Below are 19,685 nucleotides of genomic sequence, written 5' to 3' on the forward strand. Positions count from 1 at the left end.
AAAATTATTTTTGGAGGGGGGAATGGGTAAATACTATTCGGTTAGAGAAGAAAAACATGAAGAACCCTAAGCCTCAGGGGATAGTGGGTTTTGTAGTATTTTTTTTGCGGGTGAGCACCGGGGACCTGTCGCAGAAAGTACAGTTTCATATCCCTCACCCCGGCCCCCCTGACCTAACAAAAATAGGAAGGGGGGTTTCAGGGGGGCATGCCTGTGTGTGTGTGTGTGTGTGTGAGAGAGAGAGAGAGTGAGACGAGAGAGAGAGAAAGATTGAGACAGAGAGAGAGGGGAAAAGTAAAAGAGATAGAGAGAGAGAGGAGAGAAGGAAAGAGAGAGAGAGAGATAGTGTATGTGTGGGTGTGTGTGTGTGTGCTTGTATGTGTGTGTGAGAGAGAGAGAGAGAGAGATTGAGACAGAGAGTGAGACAGAGAGTGAGAGTAGAGAGAGAGGAGAGAAAGAGAGAGAGAGGGAGATAGTGTGGGTGTGTGTGTTTGTATGTGTGTGTGTGAGAGTAGAGAGAGAGGAGAGAAAGAGAGAGAGAGGGAGATAGTGTGGGTGTGTGTGTTTGTATGTGTGTGTGTGTGTGTGTGAGAGAGAGAGAGAGAGTGAGAGAAGAGAGAGAGATTGAGACAGAGAGTGAGAGAAGAGAGAGAGATTGAGACAGAGAGTGAGAGAAGAGAGAGAGAGAGAGAGAGAGAGAGAGAGAGAGAGAAATTGAGACAAAGAGATTGAGACAGAGAGACACAGAGAGAGAGAGAGAGAGAGAGACAGATTGAGACAGAGAGTGAGAGAATAGAGAGAGAGAGGGGAGAAAAGTTAAAGAGATAGAGTGAGAGATGGGAAAAGTAAAAGAGAGAGAGGAGAGAAAGAAAGAAAGAGAGAGAGCGAGAGAGAGAGAGATAGTGTGTGGGTGTGTGTGTTTGTATGTATGTGTGTGTGTGTGAGAGAGAGAGAGAGTGAAAGAAGGGAGAGAGAGAGAGAAAGATTGAGACAGAGAGTGAGAGAGAGAGAGAGAGAGAGGGGGGGAAGTAAAAGAGATAGAGAGAGAGGAGAGAAAGAAAGAGAGAGAGAGAGAGATAGTGTATGTGTGGGTGTGTGTGTGTGTGTGTGAGAGAGAGAGAGAGAGAGATAAAAAGAGAGATAGTGTATGTGTGTGTGTGTTTGTGTGTGTGTGTGTGAGAGAGAGAGAGAGATTGAGACAGAGAGTGAGAGAAGAGAGAGAGACAGAGAGTGAGAGAAGAGAGAGAGAGAGAGTTTCAATTCATCTTCAGATTACTATCACTTATCAAATCAATGAATTACATGTATTTGCAGACGTTCGAGGCATAGGCTGCAACGGAACACTTAGCCTATAAAATTGCTAGATGAAGATATGATCGAAAAGAGCTAAAAGCTCCTCTTGAGGGCAAAACCAGAATGTGCGTGCTTAATCACTACATAAAAAACTACAAAACAACGAATTATAATTATGGGGGAAAATTGTTGGTCAGTTGGGAGGAGGAGAAGAAAAGAGGGGGACAGAAAAAAAAAAGTTCTTCCTCGGATTCGATCCCACGCCCGTTCTCTCCGAACGCAGTCACGCTGTCCATTCGGCCACCAAAACTCCTTCCTGGAATAGGTAGATTAAGCTTCATATATTTACAGCACTGTTTCAGAAGTTTCCGAACTGCTAAAACTGGAATCATAGGCCCAACACAATATTCACCATTAGCCTACCACAGCCAATCAGCTTCTGGCTGACGGGCTGCAGCTAGCCACATGTTGCCCGGTAACCATGGCTGAGTGAACTATCTCTTGGACCTTCCGGTTACCGTGTACGTAGACCATGAGGCTACGGGCCCGGTTACCGTGTACGTAGACCCCGAGGCTACGTACGCGGTTACCGCGTACGTAGACACTCCATTCTAGATTAGATCTAGAGTTTAGATCTAGATTAGATCTAATATGTAGATCTAGTAATAGATCTAGAATCTAGATCTGGTATTCTTGATAGAGACAAAGATAGCTATTCTATAAGCCTATAGGCCTAAGGCCTAACACTGCAGACCTTGCCTTATCATGTGTCAGTGTCAGTCTTACTTTCTCAGTGCCACCAGTGCTTGCATCTTGTTTTGTAGGACCACTGTTTGACTAATTAAAATCTGGGTAAATTTTTACTTTCACTCCCGCACACAGATGCACTGTTTCAGGGGTCAAACTGCAGTACTGTTTGCCGCAGATCACACAAAAAGCCACTAAAACTGTCGCAAATCAATTATTTTCAAGACAATTTCAAATCTAACTTATGGGTAAAAACAGGGGGGCATGCCCCCCTGTGTAATCCCCCAGATTTTCTTTTACCCCAGTGGGGCAGATTGGTCTAAAGCATGTCTATCTCGGTAATGAAATCTTTAAAAAACTATTAATTTGCGACGGAAATGAAGTTGATTCGTGTTCAGCGCATCAATATTTAATAAAAAATAGACAACTGGTAGCTGAGTGTGAGACGGGAGGGAAAGTAAAAAAATACCAAAATCTAAAACAATTGAATAATTCTCCTTTGTTTCCACCCTTAGCGCCACCCATTGGTGTAGTTATTTTAATAAAAATCAGTGTAAGCACAATCAACCGGATTCATTCCACTTGGAGTACTAGTCATTTCGTCTCATCGGTGCAGTCAAGACATCACTATCATCTCGTCTCACCCAAATCCACAAGATTGAATGGAGACGGCCATGTCGCCACACACTTGCAAACATCAAATGCGCATTGTCGTGGCAATCGTCGCAAATCACAATTTTTTTGGGAGGGTTAGGTGGTGTGTGGAAGGGGGGGGGGGGCAGTGTACTTAAAAACAGGAGGTCGCAGCCCAACGATTACATGCTTGAACTGGTGATTTAGAATAAAGACTACTTCTGGCACTGATCCTCCTAAGCTCTACTAGCATTAACAATTGGTATAACAATTTTGGAGATACTAAGCGAAGTCATTTCGTCACACATAATTGATTTGGGGTGTGACAAGGTGACAGTGTGGCGAAATGACTGGTTTCCGTACCCTGCCAGTGAATGTAACATTACTATACTATCTATTAGTTCGTAACAACCAAGGATTTGAGGAGCCTTTTTCTCAGCTGGCTGTTTGATAAGGGGGGAAGACATTGGTCAAATTATTGTCTCATCTCTGGCTACACCGCACCACCTTGACCATCTGCATCTGGAGGCACAGCAAAAAGTTTAGAGCTGATGAAACCAAACTTGTGAGTTTTGTTTCAGATCAAGGCAGAAGAGCGGGCAAAGCATTTTTAAATTCCTTTCGTCTTGAACAAATTGAACCCTCCCAAGGGAAGGAACTTCTTTCCATTTCTGGGTTGAGCAGGTTAAAGTTTTAAAGAGAGATAATAACTGTAATTATAGGGGAATGATAGAAGAATTTATCAAGGAGGGAGATTCCCTTATGGCGGGTTTCCATCAAGGAAGGTTCGACTGTAGGCAGAATAGGCATGTTTGATTCAGATATAGGTTAGATTTGTTCCTCAAATTTTCCTGAAAATTAGGCCTTTTTTTTCTGTAATTCTATTCTCATATTGCCATTTGCTACTAAAAGCCTAGAAACATATGTAGATATTTAATTTTTTTTACTTGTATTCATTAAATTCTGTGTGGCTATGCTTGATCTCGGGCATACCCTATTTGTTTTGCTACACAGTGCCACTGTTGCTCGTACAAAATAGTCACCAAAAGGTATTTAATTTAAATCCAAAATTAAAGCACCTTTGGGATATTTTCTTGTGGATTTCAAAGTAGGTTAATTGAAAAAGAGATTAGAATTACTTACACAAAAAATAGTCGGAAATCTGAGGGTTCAAAACTGTATTGCCTGAATCCATCAAGTCTGTATAAAACATTCCAAAGTAGAAGATTGATCTTATTCTAATTTATTCTAGTCCAAGTTTTGATCCTCATAAATTGAGTCTTTCTCTTCTCAGTCCCATCTGTATGTACTTTTAACAAGGTGAACATTATAATTTTAAAGATGATACATAGAGTAATTATGAAAACGCCTTGCGTGAATATTAGTAAAGTGGCAAGTGAATGCTGTGGGCGGTGTATGGGAGACAGTGTGTGAAATCAGGCGCCTTTCAATATAATGAAATCAAAGAAGACGTCATTTTTCTTCCTGTTTGGTAATTTTTATTGAATTTTTGCTTTTTAGTATATATGTCCATGCTAAAACACATTTCTATGTGGATTTTAATGAAAAAACATTGATTAAAGGCACAAAAGTTGTAAATTTGAAGTTTTCAAGGACTCTCTAGCTTTAGAAGTCACCAAACTTTGGCGGCTATTTTCTTGCTAATTTTGCCTCTGACACCAGGGTGACCCCCAACCTCCTTCAATTGCAAATATCACGACTTCTATTCAAGATTGATGGGGTTTTTCCCCCCTCGGAAGCAAGGCAAATGAACAAGCTTTTTGATGAAACCAATAACTCCACATGCCCAAAAATTGACTAGGGCCTGATGATTCCACAGCGTCGTGACACATTGTATATAATATATAGTTGATAACACAAGTGGGGGTGGTAAGTGGTCATTTGTGCAGGTGATGATTATCTTGGACAGGTGGTTGCTGGAGCAGGTTTGACTATTTTTGTAATATAAACAAATCACAAACTGAATTTTTTATGTTTTAAAGCTAAAGAGTGACAGCTTTCAGTAGCAAAGCTAAATAATTCCCTTTTTTCCATGCATTTTGTTGATTGTGCGATGACTATATTGTATGGTAGAGGTTATACATTATAAGATTGAATGAGGGATGGAAATGGTTGTCAGTTGGCGGGGGGTGGAGGGGAGGAGGGTGAATTTATGTTTAAGTTTGCTTCAAGTGCTCCGAATAACGTAAGTAATGTCTGCACCATAATCTTTTCTTCCTTTTGATCTACAGGGCAAGGATTTGCTGATAAAAGGAAGAAAAAAGCTGCTTATGAATACCTGAAGCTTCTGAAGAAAGAGAAGCAGCAAAAGATCCGTGAGGGAAAAGAACCGGAGAAGCACAGACCTTTAGCCTTTCTCAGTCCACACGGGTTAGTAGATATGTCAGTAGTATAGTGGTTAGGCTACTGGACTCATTAATTGTGAGGTTGCAGGGAATTTGTGCTGTAAATGCTCTCTGTTATTATAATTTGTTTTTATATGCACCATTTCTGAGGACTAGAAATGCTGGAGCAAAACAGCCGTGTCTGTCTGTCCGTCCGACTAATTTTGTATGGTACTTTTCTAGACACTCTATCCTGGAATGTAGCCTATACTGCAAAGGTTGGCCCTAAGAGGCAGACTGGAAGCATTCGACCTTCTACGTGATCTAAATTGTGTGGATGGGAGTTATTGACATTAAACTCTCAGTGGGCCATTTTACAGGAGAATTCTTGACTCAACTTTGGGTAGGTTAGAGGAAATTTTCTGGAAAGTCGAGAAGTATTTAATTTTACACTCTAAATGCATTGGAACTACACTGTTTCAGGTGTTTGTCAATTTAAATATTCTCTGTGACTTTTTGTTTCTTCGCTTTGTTCAAGGGATGAAGACCACAACTGTTTGTACAGTACGCTAGGGTTGACCTTGTGTATCGTTTTATCTTGCACGCTAGCAGAGACGTATAATTCAAGTAAATCATAAGTTTGTTAATGTACATTTTGCTTACAGGAAAGATAAAGGAAAGAAATCTCATGCCTTCAGTGCAGCGCAGAAAGTTGCTCAGAAAAAACAAGAGGAAAGGAGGAAAAAGCAAGAGGTAAGTTTTAATCTGTTGTTTGTTACTTTTTTGAAGAAGAGGACAAAATAATGTTTTGGTACAGTGGGAGTCGCATTCAATGAGGTCACATTCAGCAAGAAGTCGACTCCAACGAGGCAATCCTTAAACCCCGATTTTTTCCTCTATATCTCTTTGTGCGTCGGCTCCAACGAGGTTGCAAACAGACCGAATTCACTTTCAACGAGGTCGCGATAACCAAATAACTACAATTAGGGGCCCCAAAAGCGAAGAATTTTTCTCCTTTCTCTCCATCTCATGCAAAGCACAAGACCCATCCTCGATTCTTAACACATTGTATTGCTAGATCTTGTGTGCTTCCTAATATGGGCCCCAAAGCCAAGAGGATGGCCAAGGGTTAGCCTACAGTAGGGATGGGAGGGGATGGGTGGGAACGTGATGCAGGATGTGTGAAACTGGATGAACTCTGGATGGGTAGGTCTAGGTCGAGATCTTCATTTTTTTTCAATTTTCTTTTCTTCCCCTGATCAGAAAATGCAATCTCCCGCCTTTACTTTATGTAGACATCTAGCCCTAGATGTGAGAGGGTATGTTTCCACAAGAGAGGTGTTCGGGAAAATGTTTTTAAAAAACCAACATAAATGACGGTCAGAACACAGCTCAAACACGCGTACACTGATGCTGTTTAAAATTTTCGTCTTCAGGGGGAACAACTGTTTTAATTAGTGGTATTGGTACATCCTATAATATAAAAACTTGTCTTCTTTCTTTACTTTAGCCGTAGTCACATTCAACGAGAGGTCGGATCAAACGAGGACAACAAGCTGGTCCCGGCAACCTCGTTGAATGCGACCCCCACTGTACATATATTTAACTGAAACGAATAACATGAAAAGGAAGGAAAAACTGAACTATGAGTAAGACTTTCGTCTGTTTGTGAAGAATTGGCATAGTAGACTGAAGGGAAAAGAGAGTTTAAAATCTGTGCTGTAGTCAGATTCCTGCTGTTTGAAAGTTATTTTGATCATTCAGTAGTTGGCTACTTTAATGCTGCCTTTCAGAGAGAACTCTGGCTATAACTCAGAGATCAGATAAGATACATCTTTAATGTCCAGATCCTGCCACACTGGTTTGGTCTTTCACCACACACACATGCACGTACGCACATACACACAGGCATGCACATGTGCACACCCATATATATATATATATATATATATATACACACACTTTTTCCTCCCACTTCCTCTCTTCCACACACATCGGGCTATAACTCAGAGATCAGATAAGATGCATCTTTTTTGTGTAGATCCTGCCACACTGATTTGGTCTTTCACCACACTCGCACGCACACACCCATGCACATACACACAGGCATGCACATGTGCACACCCATATATATATACACACACTTTTCCTCCCCACTGTCTCTCTTCCACGCACATCATTGCACTTAACCATGTAAAGGGAGCTACATTCTAACAGACAGTGGAAAGGCTGAGACAAGCTTGCTAAATAAAATCTCTTCTCTCTGTGGACTCAGAGAAGTGGCTAACTATTGACCATATGCACAGATAGCCTCAGCTCGCTCAGCAATTCAGCGGGTTCCTGAGAGGTGTTTTTGCCTGTTCAGATCCACTTCTCAAAGCTGAGAAAATTGTCTCCAGTTCAGTAAATACCACAACATCATCAGCATGATTGATTGTTTTAGATTTTCCCATCTCCATCTACTCAATTTACACATGTATCAACTGGTGGGGGGAGGGGGTACTTTGATTCTGCCTATTATATCGGTAGCCAATCTGAGCTGTGTCATTGTCATCCTTGCTCAATGGAACTCTTGGCCCTTGATATACAGGTTGAAGAGCCTCACCATTATATCTCAGACATGTCAAATAACTGGTGGTGGGTATGCACAATTTCTCTGAAAATAATACACGGCAGACACAAGTTTGTGGTATTAAGGGAGGGGTTGGGGGTTAGGAAAGTGTATGAATCATCTGACTCGGATTATTATAAAATGGCATTGCAGTAAAACTTCACCCAGGTGATTTGCTTCGTCTGACTTAAAAATTTTTTTTGGTTCAGATGACAAAGTTCTTTCTGTCATTTGCGGGTTGTTGGAGGGCGCCGCTGGTAGGTCCTACTTCTTTAATTTCCCTCTGTTGTTTCTGTCTGTTCTGTCTGTCTTACTTTTCCCCAGCACAAAATGACCATTATTGTGTCGACATGCTTCTCTTACTCAAACAAAGTTTCTGTTATTTTACGATAAATGCAATCACAGACATCTTGTGAGACAAAGTAGTGCTCATGTATATATATATATGTATTTGTGTGAATCTGTATGGCAGGAAGGACAGCAGGTGCAGCAGGAAAAGGAAACGGCCTTGAAGGCGTACAAAGATCGGAAGCGAGAGCAGCACCTCAAACTGTGCAAGAAGACAAGCAAAGGCCAGCCGGTCATGAGGCATCAGATGGAAGTCTTGTTGGAGAAGATCAAGAAGCAGAAAGGAGGAGGGTCTTAATATTTTGTTTTGTTTTTTGTTTCTTTGGTGTATGTATGTAATGTTGTGTTTGTGTTTGTGAATGCAGGTGATGTAAAAAAAAAAATGATAGATAGGCTCTGGATATGAGAGGGAGGTTTGTGCATTGTGAGTGTGAGAGTTTTGGTTGTTGTGAATTTGTCCAGCTGGATGCGTCTCTAGTGAGGCTTTTGATTGTGTGCTGCTGGGCTTGAACTTGAAATAAGTTGTTGGACTGCTGTACTGTAAATAATTTTGTACCTTGTATATATATCATCTCCGTTTTGCCTGATGTCTGTTACAAGGTGATTGGTTCTCCTTTGTACTGAAATGTACACCTGGTTCTTTTGTTTTTATTGCTCTCTCACTCAGTCTGAATGTGCATGAAGTCCAATAAAGTGTTATTTATCAATACTCATGTTCAGAGGTATTCTTTCAACTTCAGAAACTGTTACATTATGTGCTTGTTCAGCAATTTGGGTTGTTTTTTGGGGGTTCCATAAAACATCTATGGATAGAGTGAACAATGTGAGTGGTAGCCATGTGCTCCTAGTAGGCTTCTTCAATGTGTGTGTGTGGGGGATGGGGGGGAAGGGGTGATAAGGAACTGAGGTGGTATGCTGCAATGTATTGTACTGGCTAGCCAAGGTATTTTAGGGACGTCATGTGATGAGCCTTGATGGCGTAAAGGTTACGACACCATATATATATATATATATATATATATGTGTATAGGCCGTCCAGCTTTCTTGACAACTATTGTCCCAAATATAAGCAGATATTGGAATCTGCTGATTGAAATTTGAACTGACTTTTGCCAGTGGCGCTAAAACTGATCAGATCAAGACACATTTGTACCTTTCTTCATCTGAATCTGAATGAGTAGGGTATAATACACAAGGAAAGGGATCTATCGAATGACAATTTTATGTTTTAGTTTTACTGAATCTTGGTAACTGGTGGCCAAAAATTTAGCTGAAATCTTATCCCTTTGTTTCAGATAGGAAAATAGGAAATGGCACTGATGAAAGGAAGGGATGGGAAATGATCTGTAAGATCTAAATATAGCAAAGAAGTCGTCAAGAATCTTCGTTGCAGTGGATTTTAAACAGTTAATAGCCATAGCATTCTCAATACAATGTAGCTCATACCCAGTGTCTGTTGGTACAACCGGTTCGGTTCAGTGTGGTAGGCGGGGCTAGTCACATTGAAGGCGAAAAGCGACCATCCTGGCACACCCGAATGAAGCCGACGGTGACCCTAAAAAACAAACGTGTTTGTTTTCAAGGCTGCGAGTTGGACGATTGGTGTGTATCTGAGAAGCTATCCCCGGACGAGCACTGGGTATTAGATTTGGGCCGAATTTCATGAAGTGGATTAAGGGGATCCACTGGTCAGATCAGTAAAAAATTTGAAAAAAATATCAGTTTTCGGATTTTGGAGTATCTTAACAGATATCAATATCAAGGATCCATCTTTAGAAGCCTAATTCCTTATCAAACTTAGAAATAGCTGGAAAATGCATTTGAGAAAGGTAGCAATGTAGGAAAATCTTCACCAAAAATTATCTCTCTTTGCAGTTTTCTCAGAATTGTTTATCTGACCAGGTAGCAACACTATATTGAGTAGATCTCTGAAAGTTACTGTCAGAATTGTTTCAAATTTGCACACAATCTTTTATGCACATTTCTCTATAACCTTACAGTAGCATTTTTCTTTTTATGGTACACCTTTGAAATTTTAGGCTTTTTTTATTTTACAAAATCTGAAAATATTGGAGACCTGAATGTAGTGCATAACAAGGACTGTAAGGCTCACAAGTCAGTACAAAAATTTCAAATTTGGCTCTGTAAGGTCGTTCTACCTACCAACAGTAATCGCCATGCCAAATATTAGGCTTCTATCTTGAAGCATGTTGATGATTGACAAAATATAAAATTGGTTTTAAAAATGCTGAATCAATCCTATATTTTTGATGGCTCGAGATTATTATGGCTAAAATCTTGAATTTTTTGCTTGGTAACCTTTTTTTGTACTATGTCACCCCCTTTGATGCAGAAAAGCAAGCGTTAGACCAAAAACTATAGCATTTGGGTGTTGACCATAGCTACACCCCCTTAATTAAAACCATGGACACAGAAACACTTAGTATATATATGTATAACATGGAGGCCTTATATCAAGAATGTTTCCATGCAAAGTGATGTGGGGGGCAAGACTGCTTCACGTCTCTGTAACTTTCTAGTATGGTGGCTTCTCACCCAGAAAATAATTCCAGATGGTGACATTACATCCAAGATCTGGACTCGACTAATATGAGCTAATATGCTAACTATTTCTTTAAAATCCCAGTGACATGAGAAGAACAATTGTCGATCCGAAACGGCTTTTCCTCCTTTTCCGACCTGTATTAAATCTTAACAAATTGTATGCTCTTATACATTTTTACATAAATGGATTGGGATCTGAAAATATGGGAATCCCCATAAATTGGCGACAAGATGAAAATGAGGTTAATGTTAACCTAACCATGGTCCTCCGTCATCTTCATCATTACATCATCAACACTGTTATCATGATCCGTGGTGGAAGCAGCAGCAACTGCAACTGCAGAACACCAAAGAGATCTTCTCCTCTCATATATCATCGCCATTAACACTGTGTGATCATGGTAGTGAACATTGTTCTGTCTTTCAGAAAGAACTCTCAGCCACGTTTGGTTTACCTAACACTAACACACAGAAAAAGAACAACCTCAGTGATGATACTATGCACCTTAAAAAAAAGTGACAAGAGACCCCCAAAAGGGGGGGACGGACATTTTTGCATTTAGAGCAGAAAATCTAACAGCAAACACTGTACACTGTCTATCGACAAACGAACGCAAATAGCAAGTAATAATAATAAAACATTGAAAAAGTTGATGATTTTGTGTAGTTTTATTTTTTCATACTTTTACAAACAATATAATATTATATATTTCATATACATGTACATATATATAATATATAATTTAATCTGTTGTAAATACACAAGCTCCCTTTTTGTATGACAGGATACAGTTCTCTGACTAATGTCTTTATAATCTCCATGTATCTATTGGCCTCTACCCTTTGTCTAATGTCTCAAAACATATTTCAAAACAGCGACGATTCCACTCAGCAAAATGGCCAAGTCAAAGAGAACAGCAACGGAAAATAGAACAGACAAAACATCTGATTAGACTTAGATTGGTGTTGTTGAGCAGTTTATTATTTAGACTTTGACTTTGAGGATCGTTTCACTGTACATATTATTTTTACAGTTCAGTGTTTTTCTCATTTTGTGCTGCGTGACCTCTCACCTCTGTTGTTATACATTAAGCTCGTACATTTAAATTAAAGGTTATTCGTAAGAACGATAACTTTATCCTTAGGGAAAGATCTTGGGCAAGTTCAAGTAAGTCTACGCAAATAGGGACGAAGCACGCGCATGCACACACACACACGCATGCACATACGTGCCTTGGCCAACGGCAAGCCAGACTGGTAAAAACCCCCAAAAGAAATTATCAAAGCAAAATTGACGTAAACATACAACGACACACACCTTGTCTAGAAATAGTTCACAGAGCTGAAGGTGATAGGTAAACCAAGATTCCCTTCCCAGCCAAATTAGACCAAGGACTCCGGAGTATACAATGTAGAGATAAAAAACCCCGGAAAACATCGAGGCTGGTTTAGGCTTGTCCTCCGAGATAGCGGAAGTGGAAGAATTATCCACACAACTAGTCAGTCTAGCAGCACACACAAAGTCAACACGCACATAGTCAGCAGGTTTTTAGGTCCCCAATATTTTTGTACGGTACCCTTGTTTCTTTATATTTGAATTTAAAACAATTTCATTGTGAGATTCGGACATAAAAAAAAGAAAGAATTTTCACATCCTGCCGTGCGTGTGTGCGTGCTTGTGCTAGACTGGATCAATAGCTTGCTTAGGTGAACGAAAACGCTGCTAAAATCAAAAGGGCACTTCGAATAAACAGTGCAATGGTTGAGGTGATCAAAATGTATACAATTCCTGTATCACCAACACAACTAACTAGAGAGAAGCCTCACATATATATCATGTTTAATAATACAGTACAGGGTTTTTTGGCTTTTTTTTTCCCATCTTTTTTCCTTCTGACTTTTGCCCATTTTGTTATTTGCAAACATTTAGTATTCGCCGTTTGTGTCACCCAGTCCCAGTGCAGTTGTGCCTCTTTGAACATTTCCCGAACAACTTGAACTCACACATTTCTTGAACAAATCACGACAACCCCAAATTCAAGTAGCACACGACAAAAACAAACAAACCGGAATACACCAAGTTACGGGCACAGTCATTTTCATAATCTTAAAATAGCGCACATCTCGATTGCTGAGCAACTCCTGCGAGAGGACAGAGAAATCAGGCAAAGTTATTTGTTCCTTGCCAGAGCACAGATTTCGTGACTTGCACTCCGGACACTCCTGAAGAACAAGAGTTCCTTCACTACAGGTATAGTATCTGTCCTGTTAAGTAGGGTAAGGAATGGAACTGTAGACCTTTCAAAAGAAGAAGGGGCCACATGGCAACCCTTGGGCCAGGACAGATACGGACAGCTCTGCAATTTTATTCTGTTGTTATCTCAGCAGACCCACGAATATAGTTGATAAAACTAAAAAAAACAACATTCCCCCACTTGGGAACTCAACTCAAATTTTTCTGCACACAAGGACAAAAAACCTAGACCTAGCCATTACACCGTACGCCACCATATTTCTAAATTGAAAGTAGGCTTACTTGAAAAGAACAAATTTATGAATCAGTTAGATGGGCAAACGACCAAAAGAATATTGGCCACACTAACAATACACGCAGGCGTCATCATCATCATCAGTCGATCTACACAGCTAGATGAGACCTGCTTCATCAGCTGCACTGGGAAAATAACTCGTAAAAATGAAGACCACGTCATTCTCAGCCTCAAGGAAAAAGCAACACGTAAAATCAAGACATAGAGCTAATGATAATAATTCACAAAAGAAAAACAATGAATAAAAAAATCAAGACCTATCATCCTTAAGGGCAAAGTAATGCATCATAAGAGATAAACACATACCAGTCACAAGGGAAATGCAAAGTATAAAAAAACATGTATCTTCGGGAAATGGCTTCCGTCTTCAGGAATTCTCTGATGAGATGATCAAACTTGACTCTGAGAATATCATCAACACACTCAAAGGCACGCTGCCTATTATATTGTAATCATATTACGTTCATGCAAACTATTCAGAATTCAGTATATGTATCAGTACATGTATCCTGATTGAAAAATATTTATTCCAACTACAAAATGGGAGATATATCTTTCAGCACACTCAAGATTTGATAGTTGTTAGATTCTAGTGTCAGTTTTTTTCCATTGATAAGATTAAGATCATCATGCATTTTCAGAAATTAGCTAGTTTAGAGAATCCGCAAGACTCTCCACCCATTTGGCCATGCTTTATTGGAGATAAATTATGTTACATTCAGAGTTCGTCGTTTCAACCTTCCCTGCTCCAATTTACAGCATTCACAGGAGGAGTGTTGAACCCACACCATTCCACCTAAAAATAAGTCAAAACGAGGTATGGTAGGTCAACCCAACCATGACTGCCATGATATATTGTGTCACCTCTAAGCAAGCACCCGCTGTGTGACAGTAAACGCGCATATAAATTATGGGTGTGGGTGTGTGTGAACATGCAATGTGTGAACATATGGTCGCTTTTAAGGACCAGCGGGCTAACGCAGATTTCGGGGGTTTCCAGAAATCTTGACGTACACCAAAAATGGGCATTGTTCTACCTATAGGAGAAGTTTGGTTTCATTGGAGTGTATTTGCTTGGTTATAGAGAAAACTCTCCTAGTTTTTTTAAAGAAACTGAACAAGGGGCAAAACCTTTACCTTCAATTTTTTCAAAACAGCATTTTTCGGGATAGCCCCCTCATGCTTAAAATGTGTGTGGGTGTGTGTGAACATATAAGGTGTGTGGGTGTGTGAACATATAATGTGTGTGGGTGTTTGTGAACAGATAGTGTAAGCACCCACACAAGCACCTGACAGTTCATATTTTTTATACTTATAACATACATATCTTTGAACAATTTGAGACAATGAAGTCACGGGTGTGTCATTTGGGAGACAGTACATGTACCATTTTTACATAACACTAAATAATAAAATAAGGTAATTTATAGTAGATCTTTTTTCAAATGCTTCACCATTGAAATTGCACAATACACATGAAATAAGTCGAATTATGACTGAAAATATCTATACAAACGAGGGACATAACACAGACCACGCAAAGCATTTCCATACACATGAAATCCGTAAAAGAGTGGGTGGGGGTCACAAGGACATACAATTGTATGTGATAATGAGTTATATAGGTGAGTGTCACTCGGATATGGAGTAGTTCTCTACAGTGACTCATTACAGGGGTCATTAGGGTGTCGTTGAACTTGACAGTGAGTGAGCCATTACGGGGGTCATTAGGGTGTCGTTGAACTTGACAGTGAGTGAGCCATTACGGGGGTCATTAGGGTGTCGTTGAACTTGACAGTGAGTGAGCCATTACGGGGGTCATTAGGGTGTCGTTGAACTTGACAGTGAGTGAGCCATTACGGGGGTCATTAGGGTGTCGTTGAACTTGACAGTGAGTGAGCCATTATGGGGGTCATTAGGGAGTAGTTGAACTTGACAATGAGTCATTATGGGGGTCATTAGGGTGTCGTTGAACTCGACAATGAGTCATTACGGGGGTCATTAGGGTGTAATTGAACTTGACAATGAGCCATTATGGGGGTCGCTTAAATATATTCGTACTTTACAGTGAGCCATTATGGAGGTCATTAAGACTTAGTCGTACTTGTGAGCCGCCGCACCGATCCGGCTTCACAAGGAACAAAGCTAACGGATTGATGATGAAACTTTTAATGAACCCTTTAAAGACCCCATCCACACAATTCAGACAATTTAGGGGGTGGGCTGATTCCCCCTCTGCCTGTGAGGGCCAACCCTGGCTGAGAGTAGAGAGGCGTACAATACGGTACCGGTACCCTCCAGGCCGAAGAGCTAAAAACCCAGATTGATAGGAAAGAAGAAGCGAACCACACCAGAGCACCCACAGATGGCCGCTGGATCGGAAAAATAAGTAAGTACCGGTACCCTACAACAGAAAGATATATATATAGATATTCAAATTCAATAAAAACAGAATTTACCATGCAAGAACTGAACTCATTTTTCCTGCATGCAAAGGCTAGGACCCTAATTGCTACACCATAGTATAGGCTTTGGTGGGGAACAAAAGTAACATATAAAAGAATGACAAGAAAGAAACGACACGACAGCAAAGCACCAACCAACCAACCAACCCCCTACAGAGGGAAACGCCCAATCTGGACAGATGGCACAAAAGTACTATCAACTACGAAGATCTAACTGGCAGGAAAGTACTATTCCGACCTAGCTGGAATGAAAGTACTACCATGACACAGCAAAAAGAAAGTACTACCATGATCTAGCTAGAATGAAAGTACTGCCATGATCTAGTTAGAATGAAAGTACTGACATGATCTAGCTAGAATGAAAGTACTGCCATGACACAGCTAGAATGACAGTACTACCATGATCTAGCTAGAATGACAGTACTACCATGATCTAGCTGGAATGAAAGTACTGCCATGATCTAGCTAGAATGAAAGTACTGACATGATCTAGCTAGAATGAAAGTACTGCCATGATCTAGCTAGAATGAAAGTACTGCCATGATCTAGCTAGAATGAAAGTACTGCCATGATCTAGCTAGAATGAAAGTACTGCCATGACACAGCTAGAATGAAAGTACTGCCATGACACAGCTAGAATGAAAGTACTACAATGACACAGCTAGAATATGCCATGATCTAAGTAGAAAGAAAGTACTGTCACAATCTATGTAGAAAGAAAGTACTACCATGATCTATGTAGAAAGAAAGTACTATCACAATCTATGTAGAAAGAAAGTACTACCATGATCTATGTAGAAAGAAAGTACTGTCATGACTTTGTTAACACTAAAGTAAAAAGTACTATCACAACGGGGGCATGAGTCCAAACAAAAACACATCCCTTTGTCTCACCAGAATTATATTAATCATAACTTACTGTGTCCCTCCAAACCCCACATTGAGCAGTGACTGATTACGTTTCTGCCCCTCCGAGAGACACTGGAGGTTAAAATGTGTGCAAAATAACTCACAATCTAGACTTCTTCTACACAGTTCACAATATCTAGTGCCACCTCAAGCAGCATACACTATTTTCCCGCAGACATCGAAATGTACACTTCACAGCACTACAGCTCTCACACAAGAAAACATACATGACTATCTAGAGGCAGACCCTAATCTTCTACGTCTATGACAAAACATGAAATACCATGGCAGACTTCACGGGGAGGTACGCTGCACTCAACAACAGAACAATCATCCCTTCCAACACCAGAAAATAATTTCCATGAAAAAATGAATTCCATGAATGAAATGTCACTTTTAGATGGTGAAAATGGTATAGGTGTAACGCCCCTCCCCTATTAACATTATTAGCTTATTTAAGAGGCGGGGCCACAGAGTTTAACGTTCATCTACGAAAAGACAGAGCCAAATGGGAAATTTGTGTAAAATGCCTTTCCCAAGGACACAATGTCGGACCAAGCTGAGGTTCGAACCCCTGAACCAACAATCTCACGATGAGGAGCACGCAGGCCTGTAGATGGGAAATGATGGAGGGAGCAATGTTGGGAGATAAATTAACATCAATGACGGAACTAAATAGATTAATAAAATAAGGAACTCTTTTTTATTCTTTAAAGGTCTCGGCATTTCACTTCCTGATCAGAGCTCTCAAAAGACAAACTTGAATGTTTCCCACAGATTAATTGTTTGAAGCCAAATCTCCTCAGTTTCATAAGAGGTTTCAACACAACCCCTCCATTGCCCAGTAAGAACAGATTAAATGCACTCTGTGCTTTTAGCTGACACTTCTTTCATTCAATAAAAACATATCTTAAAAAATACCACCAAAAGTCTGCTATTTCATAAACATTATCTACCCGAGTACTGTAAGTTTTTCTTTCAAAATACTGTACACACATACACACACACATAAACTGGACTGCATATGCACTTCCCCAAACATTCAAAAGTTAATTGATACAGGGAAAGAAAACGAAAAACGTACAGTTGGCTTTTGAAGGATCACAACCAAACCCTGTTCCATCCTTAATAAAAAAGACATACTATTCATTATGGTCGGCGCATCTAGAAACTTCATCAGAGGGAATGTACAGTGACATAATGCCTTGCAGGGTGTAAAGACAACATGACAAGTAAAAAAGAACAATGGAAAAACTAAACTAAAACCATCCATGCAAAATGTGAGCTGCAGATTTCAGCACAAAAAGGATTCACTTTAAATACATGTACATGTAGTCTACAAGTTGGATTTGTCAAAACTCCCTGAAGATCTCTGGGTAAAACAATGCCATGTTTTATAATAGTAGTAACATACAGAATTTATAAGCCTTTCAGACTAAAAGCAAAAGGTAAAAACATATTCTGCCAACCAGGCATCTCACACAAAAAGGTACACGTCCTCCCCACTTGCTCCATTAGACAAAACATATAATTATAGATAAGTGTCACGACACGGTGAAATCAGGAGCTCATTAACTTTTCGGCATATATGGAGTTATCGGTACCGGTATAACCTTTGGTCGCTTTTAAGCACAAGGGGGCTATCCCGAAAAATGCTGTTTTGAGAAAATTGAAGGTAATGCTTTTGCCTCTTATTCAGTTTCTTTAAAAGATGAGGAGAGTTTCCTCTATAACGAAACAAATATACACACCACTGAAACCAAACTTTTCCTATAGGTAGAGCAATGCCCACTTTTCGTGTAGGTCAACATTTCTGGAAACCCCTAAAATATGGGTCAGCCCGCTTGTCCTTAAAAGCGACCAATTTGTAGTGGGGGTTGGCTGGTGTCAGACTTAGAGGTAAACTTACAAAAATTCAACACAGCAATGTATTTTTTGGGGGGCCATAAAAGATGCTGAGCTGACCCCTCTCCCCTAAAAAAAATGGCTTAAAAAATGCCAAATTATGGGTGGAAAGATGTTGGGTTTTTTTATATTTAATTTATTTTGACGAGCGCCTGACTCTACCACAATGCCACACATATGTATAATATTGACCAACTACAAGACGTATCGTCCAATAGGTGTAGTGTAAAAATACATTCTATATACCTGCCTTATTAGACAAAAGGTATATGTCGTACCTACTAGGCCAATCAGACCCCAAAATACTGACACACTCAACAGACAAATGGCAAATAGCACACATAAAACTAGAAACAAAGAAAAGTTCCAAACATTGTCATGTAAATCTAAGTATACAAACAGGCAGATCAAATAGCAAACACATACCAAAGAGGACATCAATAAAAGGGAAAAAAAGTAGGTCAGATTGTAAACGTAGGCAAAAGAAAACCCCCCAGAAAACCACACATAACTGAAAATTAAATGACTACAGCATTGGTGACTCTCGTAACTGGAGCCTAAAACAGATCAAAGAGCCAAGAACTCATTCAAAAAAAGAATTGACTTGCAAACGGCGCAACAAGCTGTAGGGAACATACTACAGTGCATTGAAAAAGAGTAGCAACAGATATCCAATGCACAACTCACCAAAAAAAAAGAGAGAGAGAGAGAAAGAGAGAGAGAGAGAGAGAGAGAGAGAGAGAGAGAGAGAGAGAGAGAGAGAACAAAAAAGAGCAATGTTCCCCTAGAACAAAATGAAACCACAGATCCTCATGGGGTATTTTCACCATTATAAAAAGAAGTTTAAAAAAAATCCAAAGGAGAACTGAGTAGGACATGCAAATGAATGCTCAATGGGTTCAGGAGGAGGGAAAAGAATAGAGGGGTGGGGGGTGGGATAGGGTATTAAGCTGAGAACACCCACAAATCAGTCCCAGAACCAAATTTGAGAAAGGTTACCCCTTTTCTGAGGTGGAAAATAATGCAAATACTGTTGAGTCAAGTCTCCAAATGTAGCACCATAGAGTAAACTCAACTCTACAAGGTTTGCATCTTCCATCTTAGAACAACTGATCAACGCTTTGAGATGTCACATCCTTATTATGTATAAATAAAAAAAGGAGCATACGCACAAAAAATACAAGTACTGGTACAATGAAGCACAAATTTCAGTCCTTCACCGCTTCAATTTACCATTAAAATATTCAGAACATTCTGAGAACCGTTATTGCTTCACACATTCCATACCCTCCTCTCCCCTCCCCCTAAACATCCA

General features: G+C 39.9%; 1 protein-coding gene across 1 annotated transcript in view; it reads left to right on the forward strand.

The window, feature by feature from the left end:
* Positions 1 to 8,686, forward strand: part of LOC101847123 (rRNA-processing protein fyv7) — a 9,835-nt gene extending 1,149 nt beyond the window's left edge. Inside the window, exons 2-4 of the mRNA XM_005103513.2 lie at positions 4,926 to 5,064; positions 5,684 to 5,771; positions 8,102 to 8,686. Of these exons, the coding sequence (XP_005103570.1) occupies positions 4,926 to 5,064; positions 5,684 to 5,771; positions 8,102 to 8,275 (401 nt within the window). The 3' untranslated portion in view covers positions 8,276 to 8,686. The remainder of the gene's footprint in view (positions 1 to 4,925; positions 5,065 to 5,683; positions 5,772 to 8,101) is intronic.
* Positions 8,687 to 19,685: the final 10,999 nt, after the last annotated feature.

The sequence above is a fragment of the Aplysia californica genome, unplaced genomic scaffold (genome assembly GCF_000002075.1).
Source record: "Aplysia californica isolate F4 #8 unplaced genomic scaffold, AplCal3.0 scaffold00376, whole genome shotgun sequence".
NCBI classification, from domain to species: domain Eukaryota; kingdom Metazoa; phylum Mollusca; class Gastropoda; order Aplysiida; family Aplysiidae; genus Aplysia; species Aplysia californica.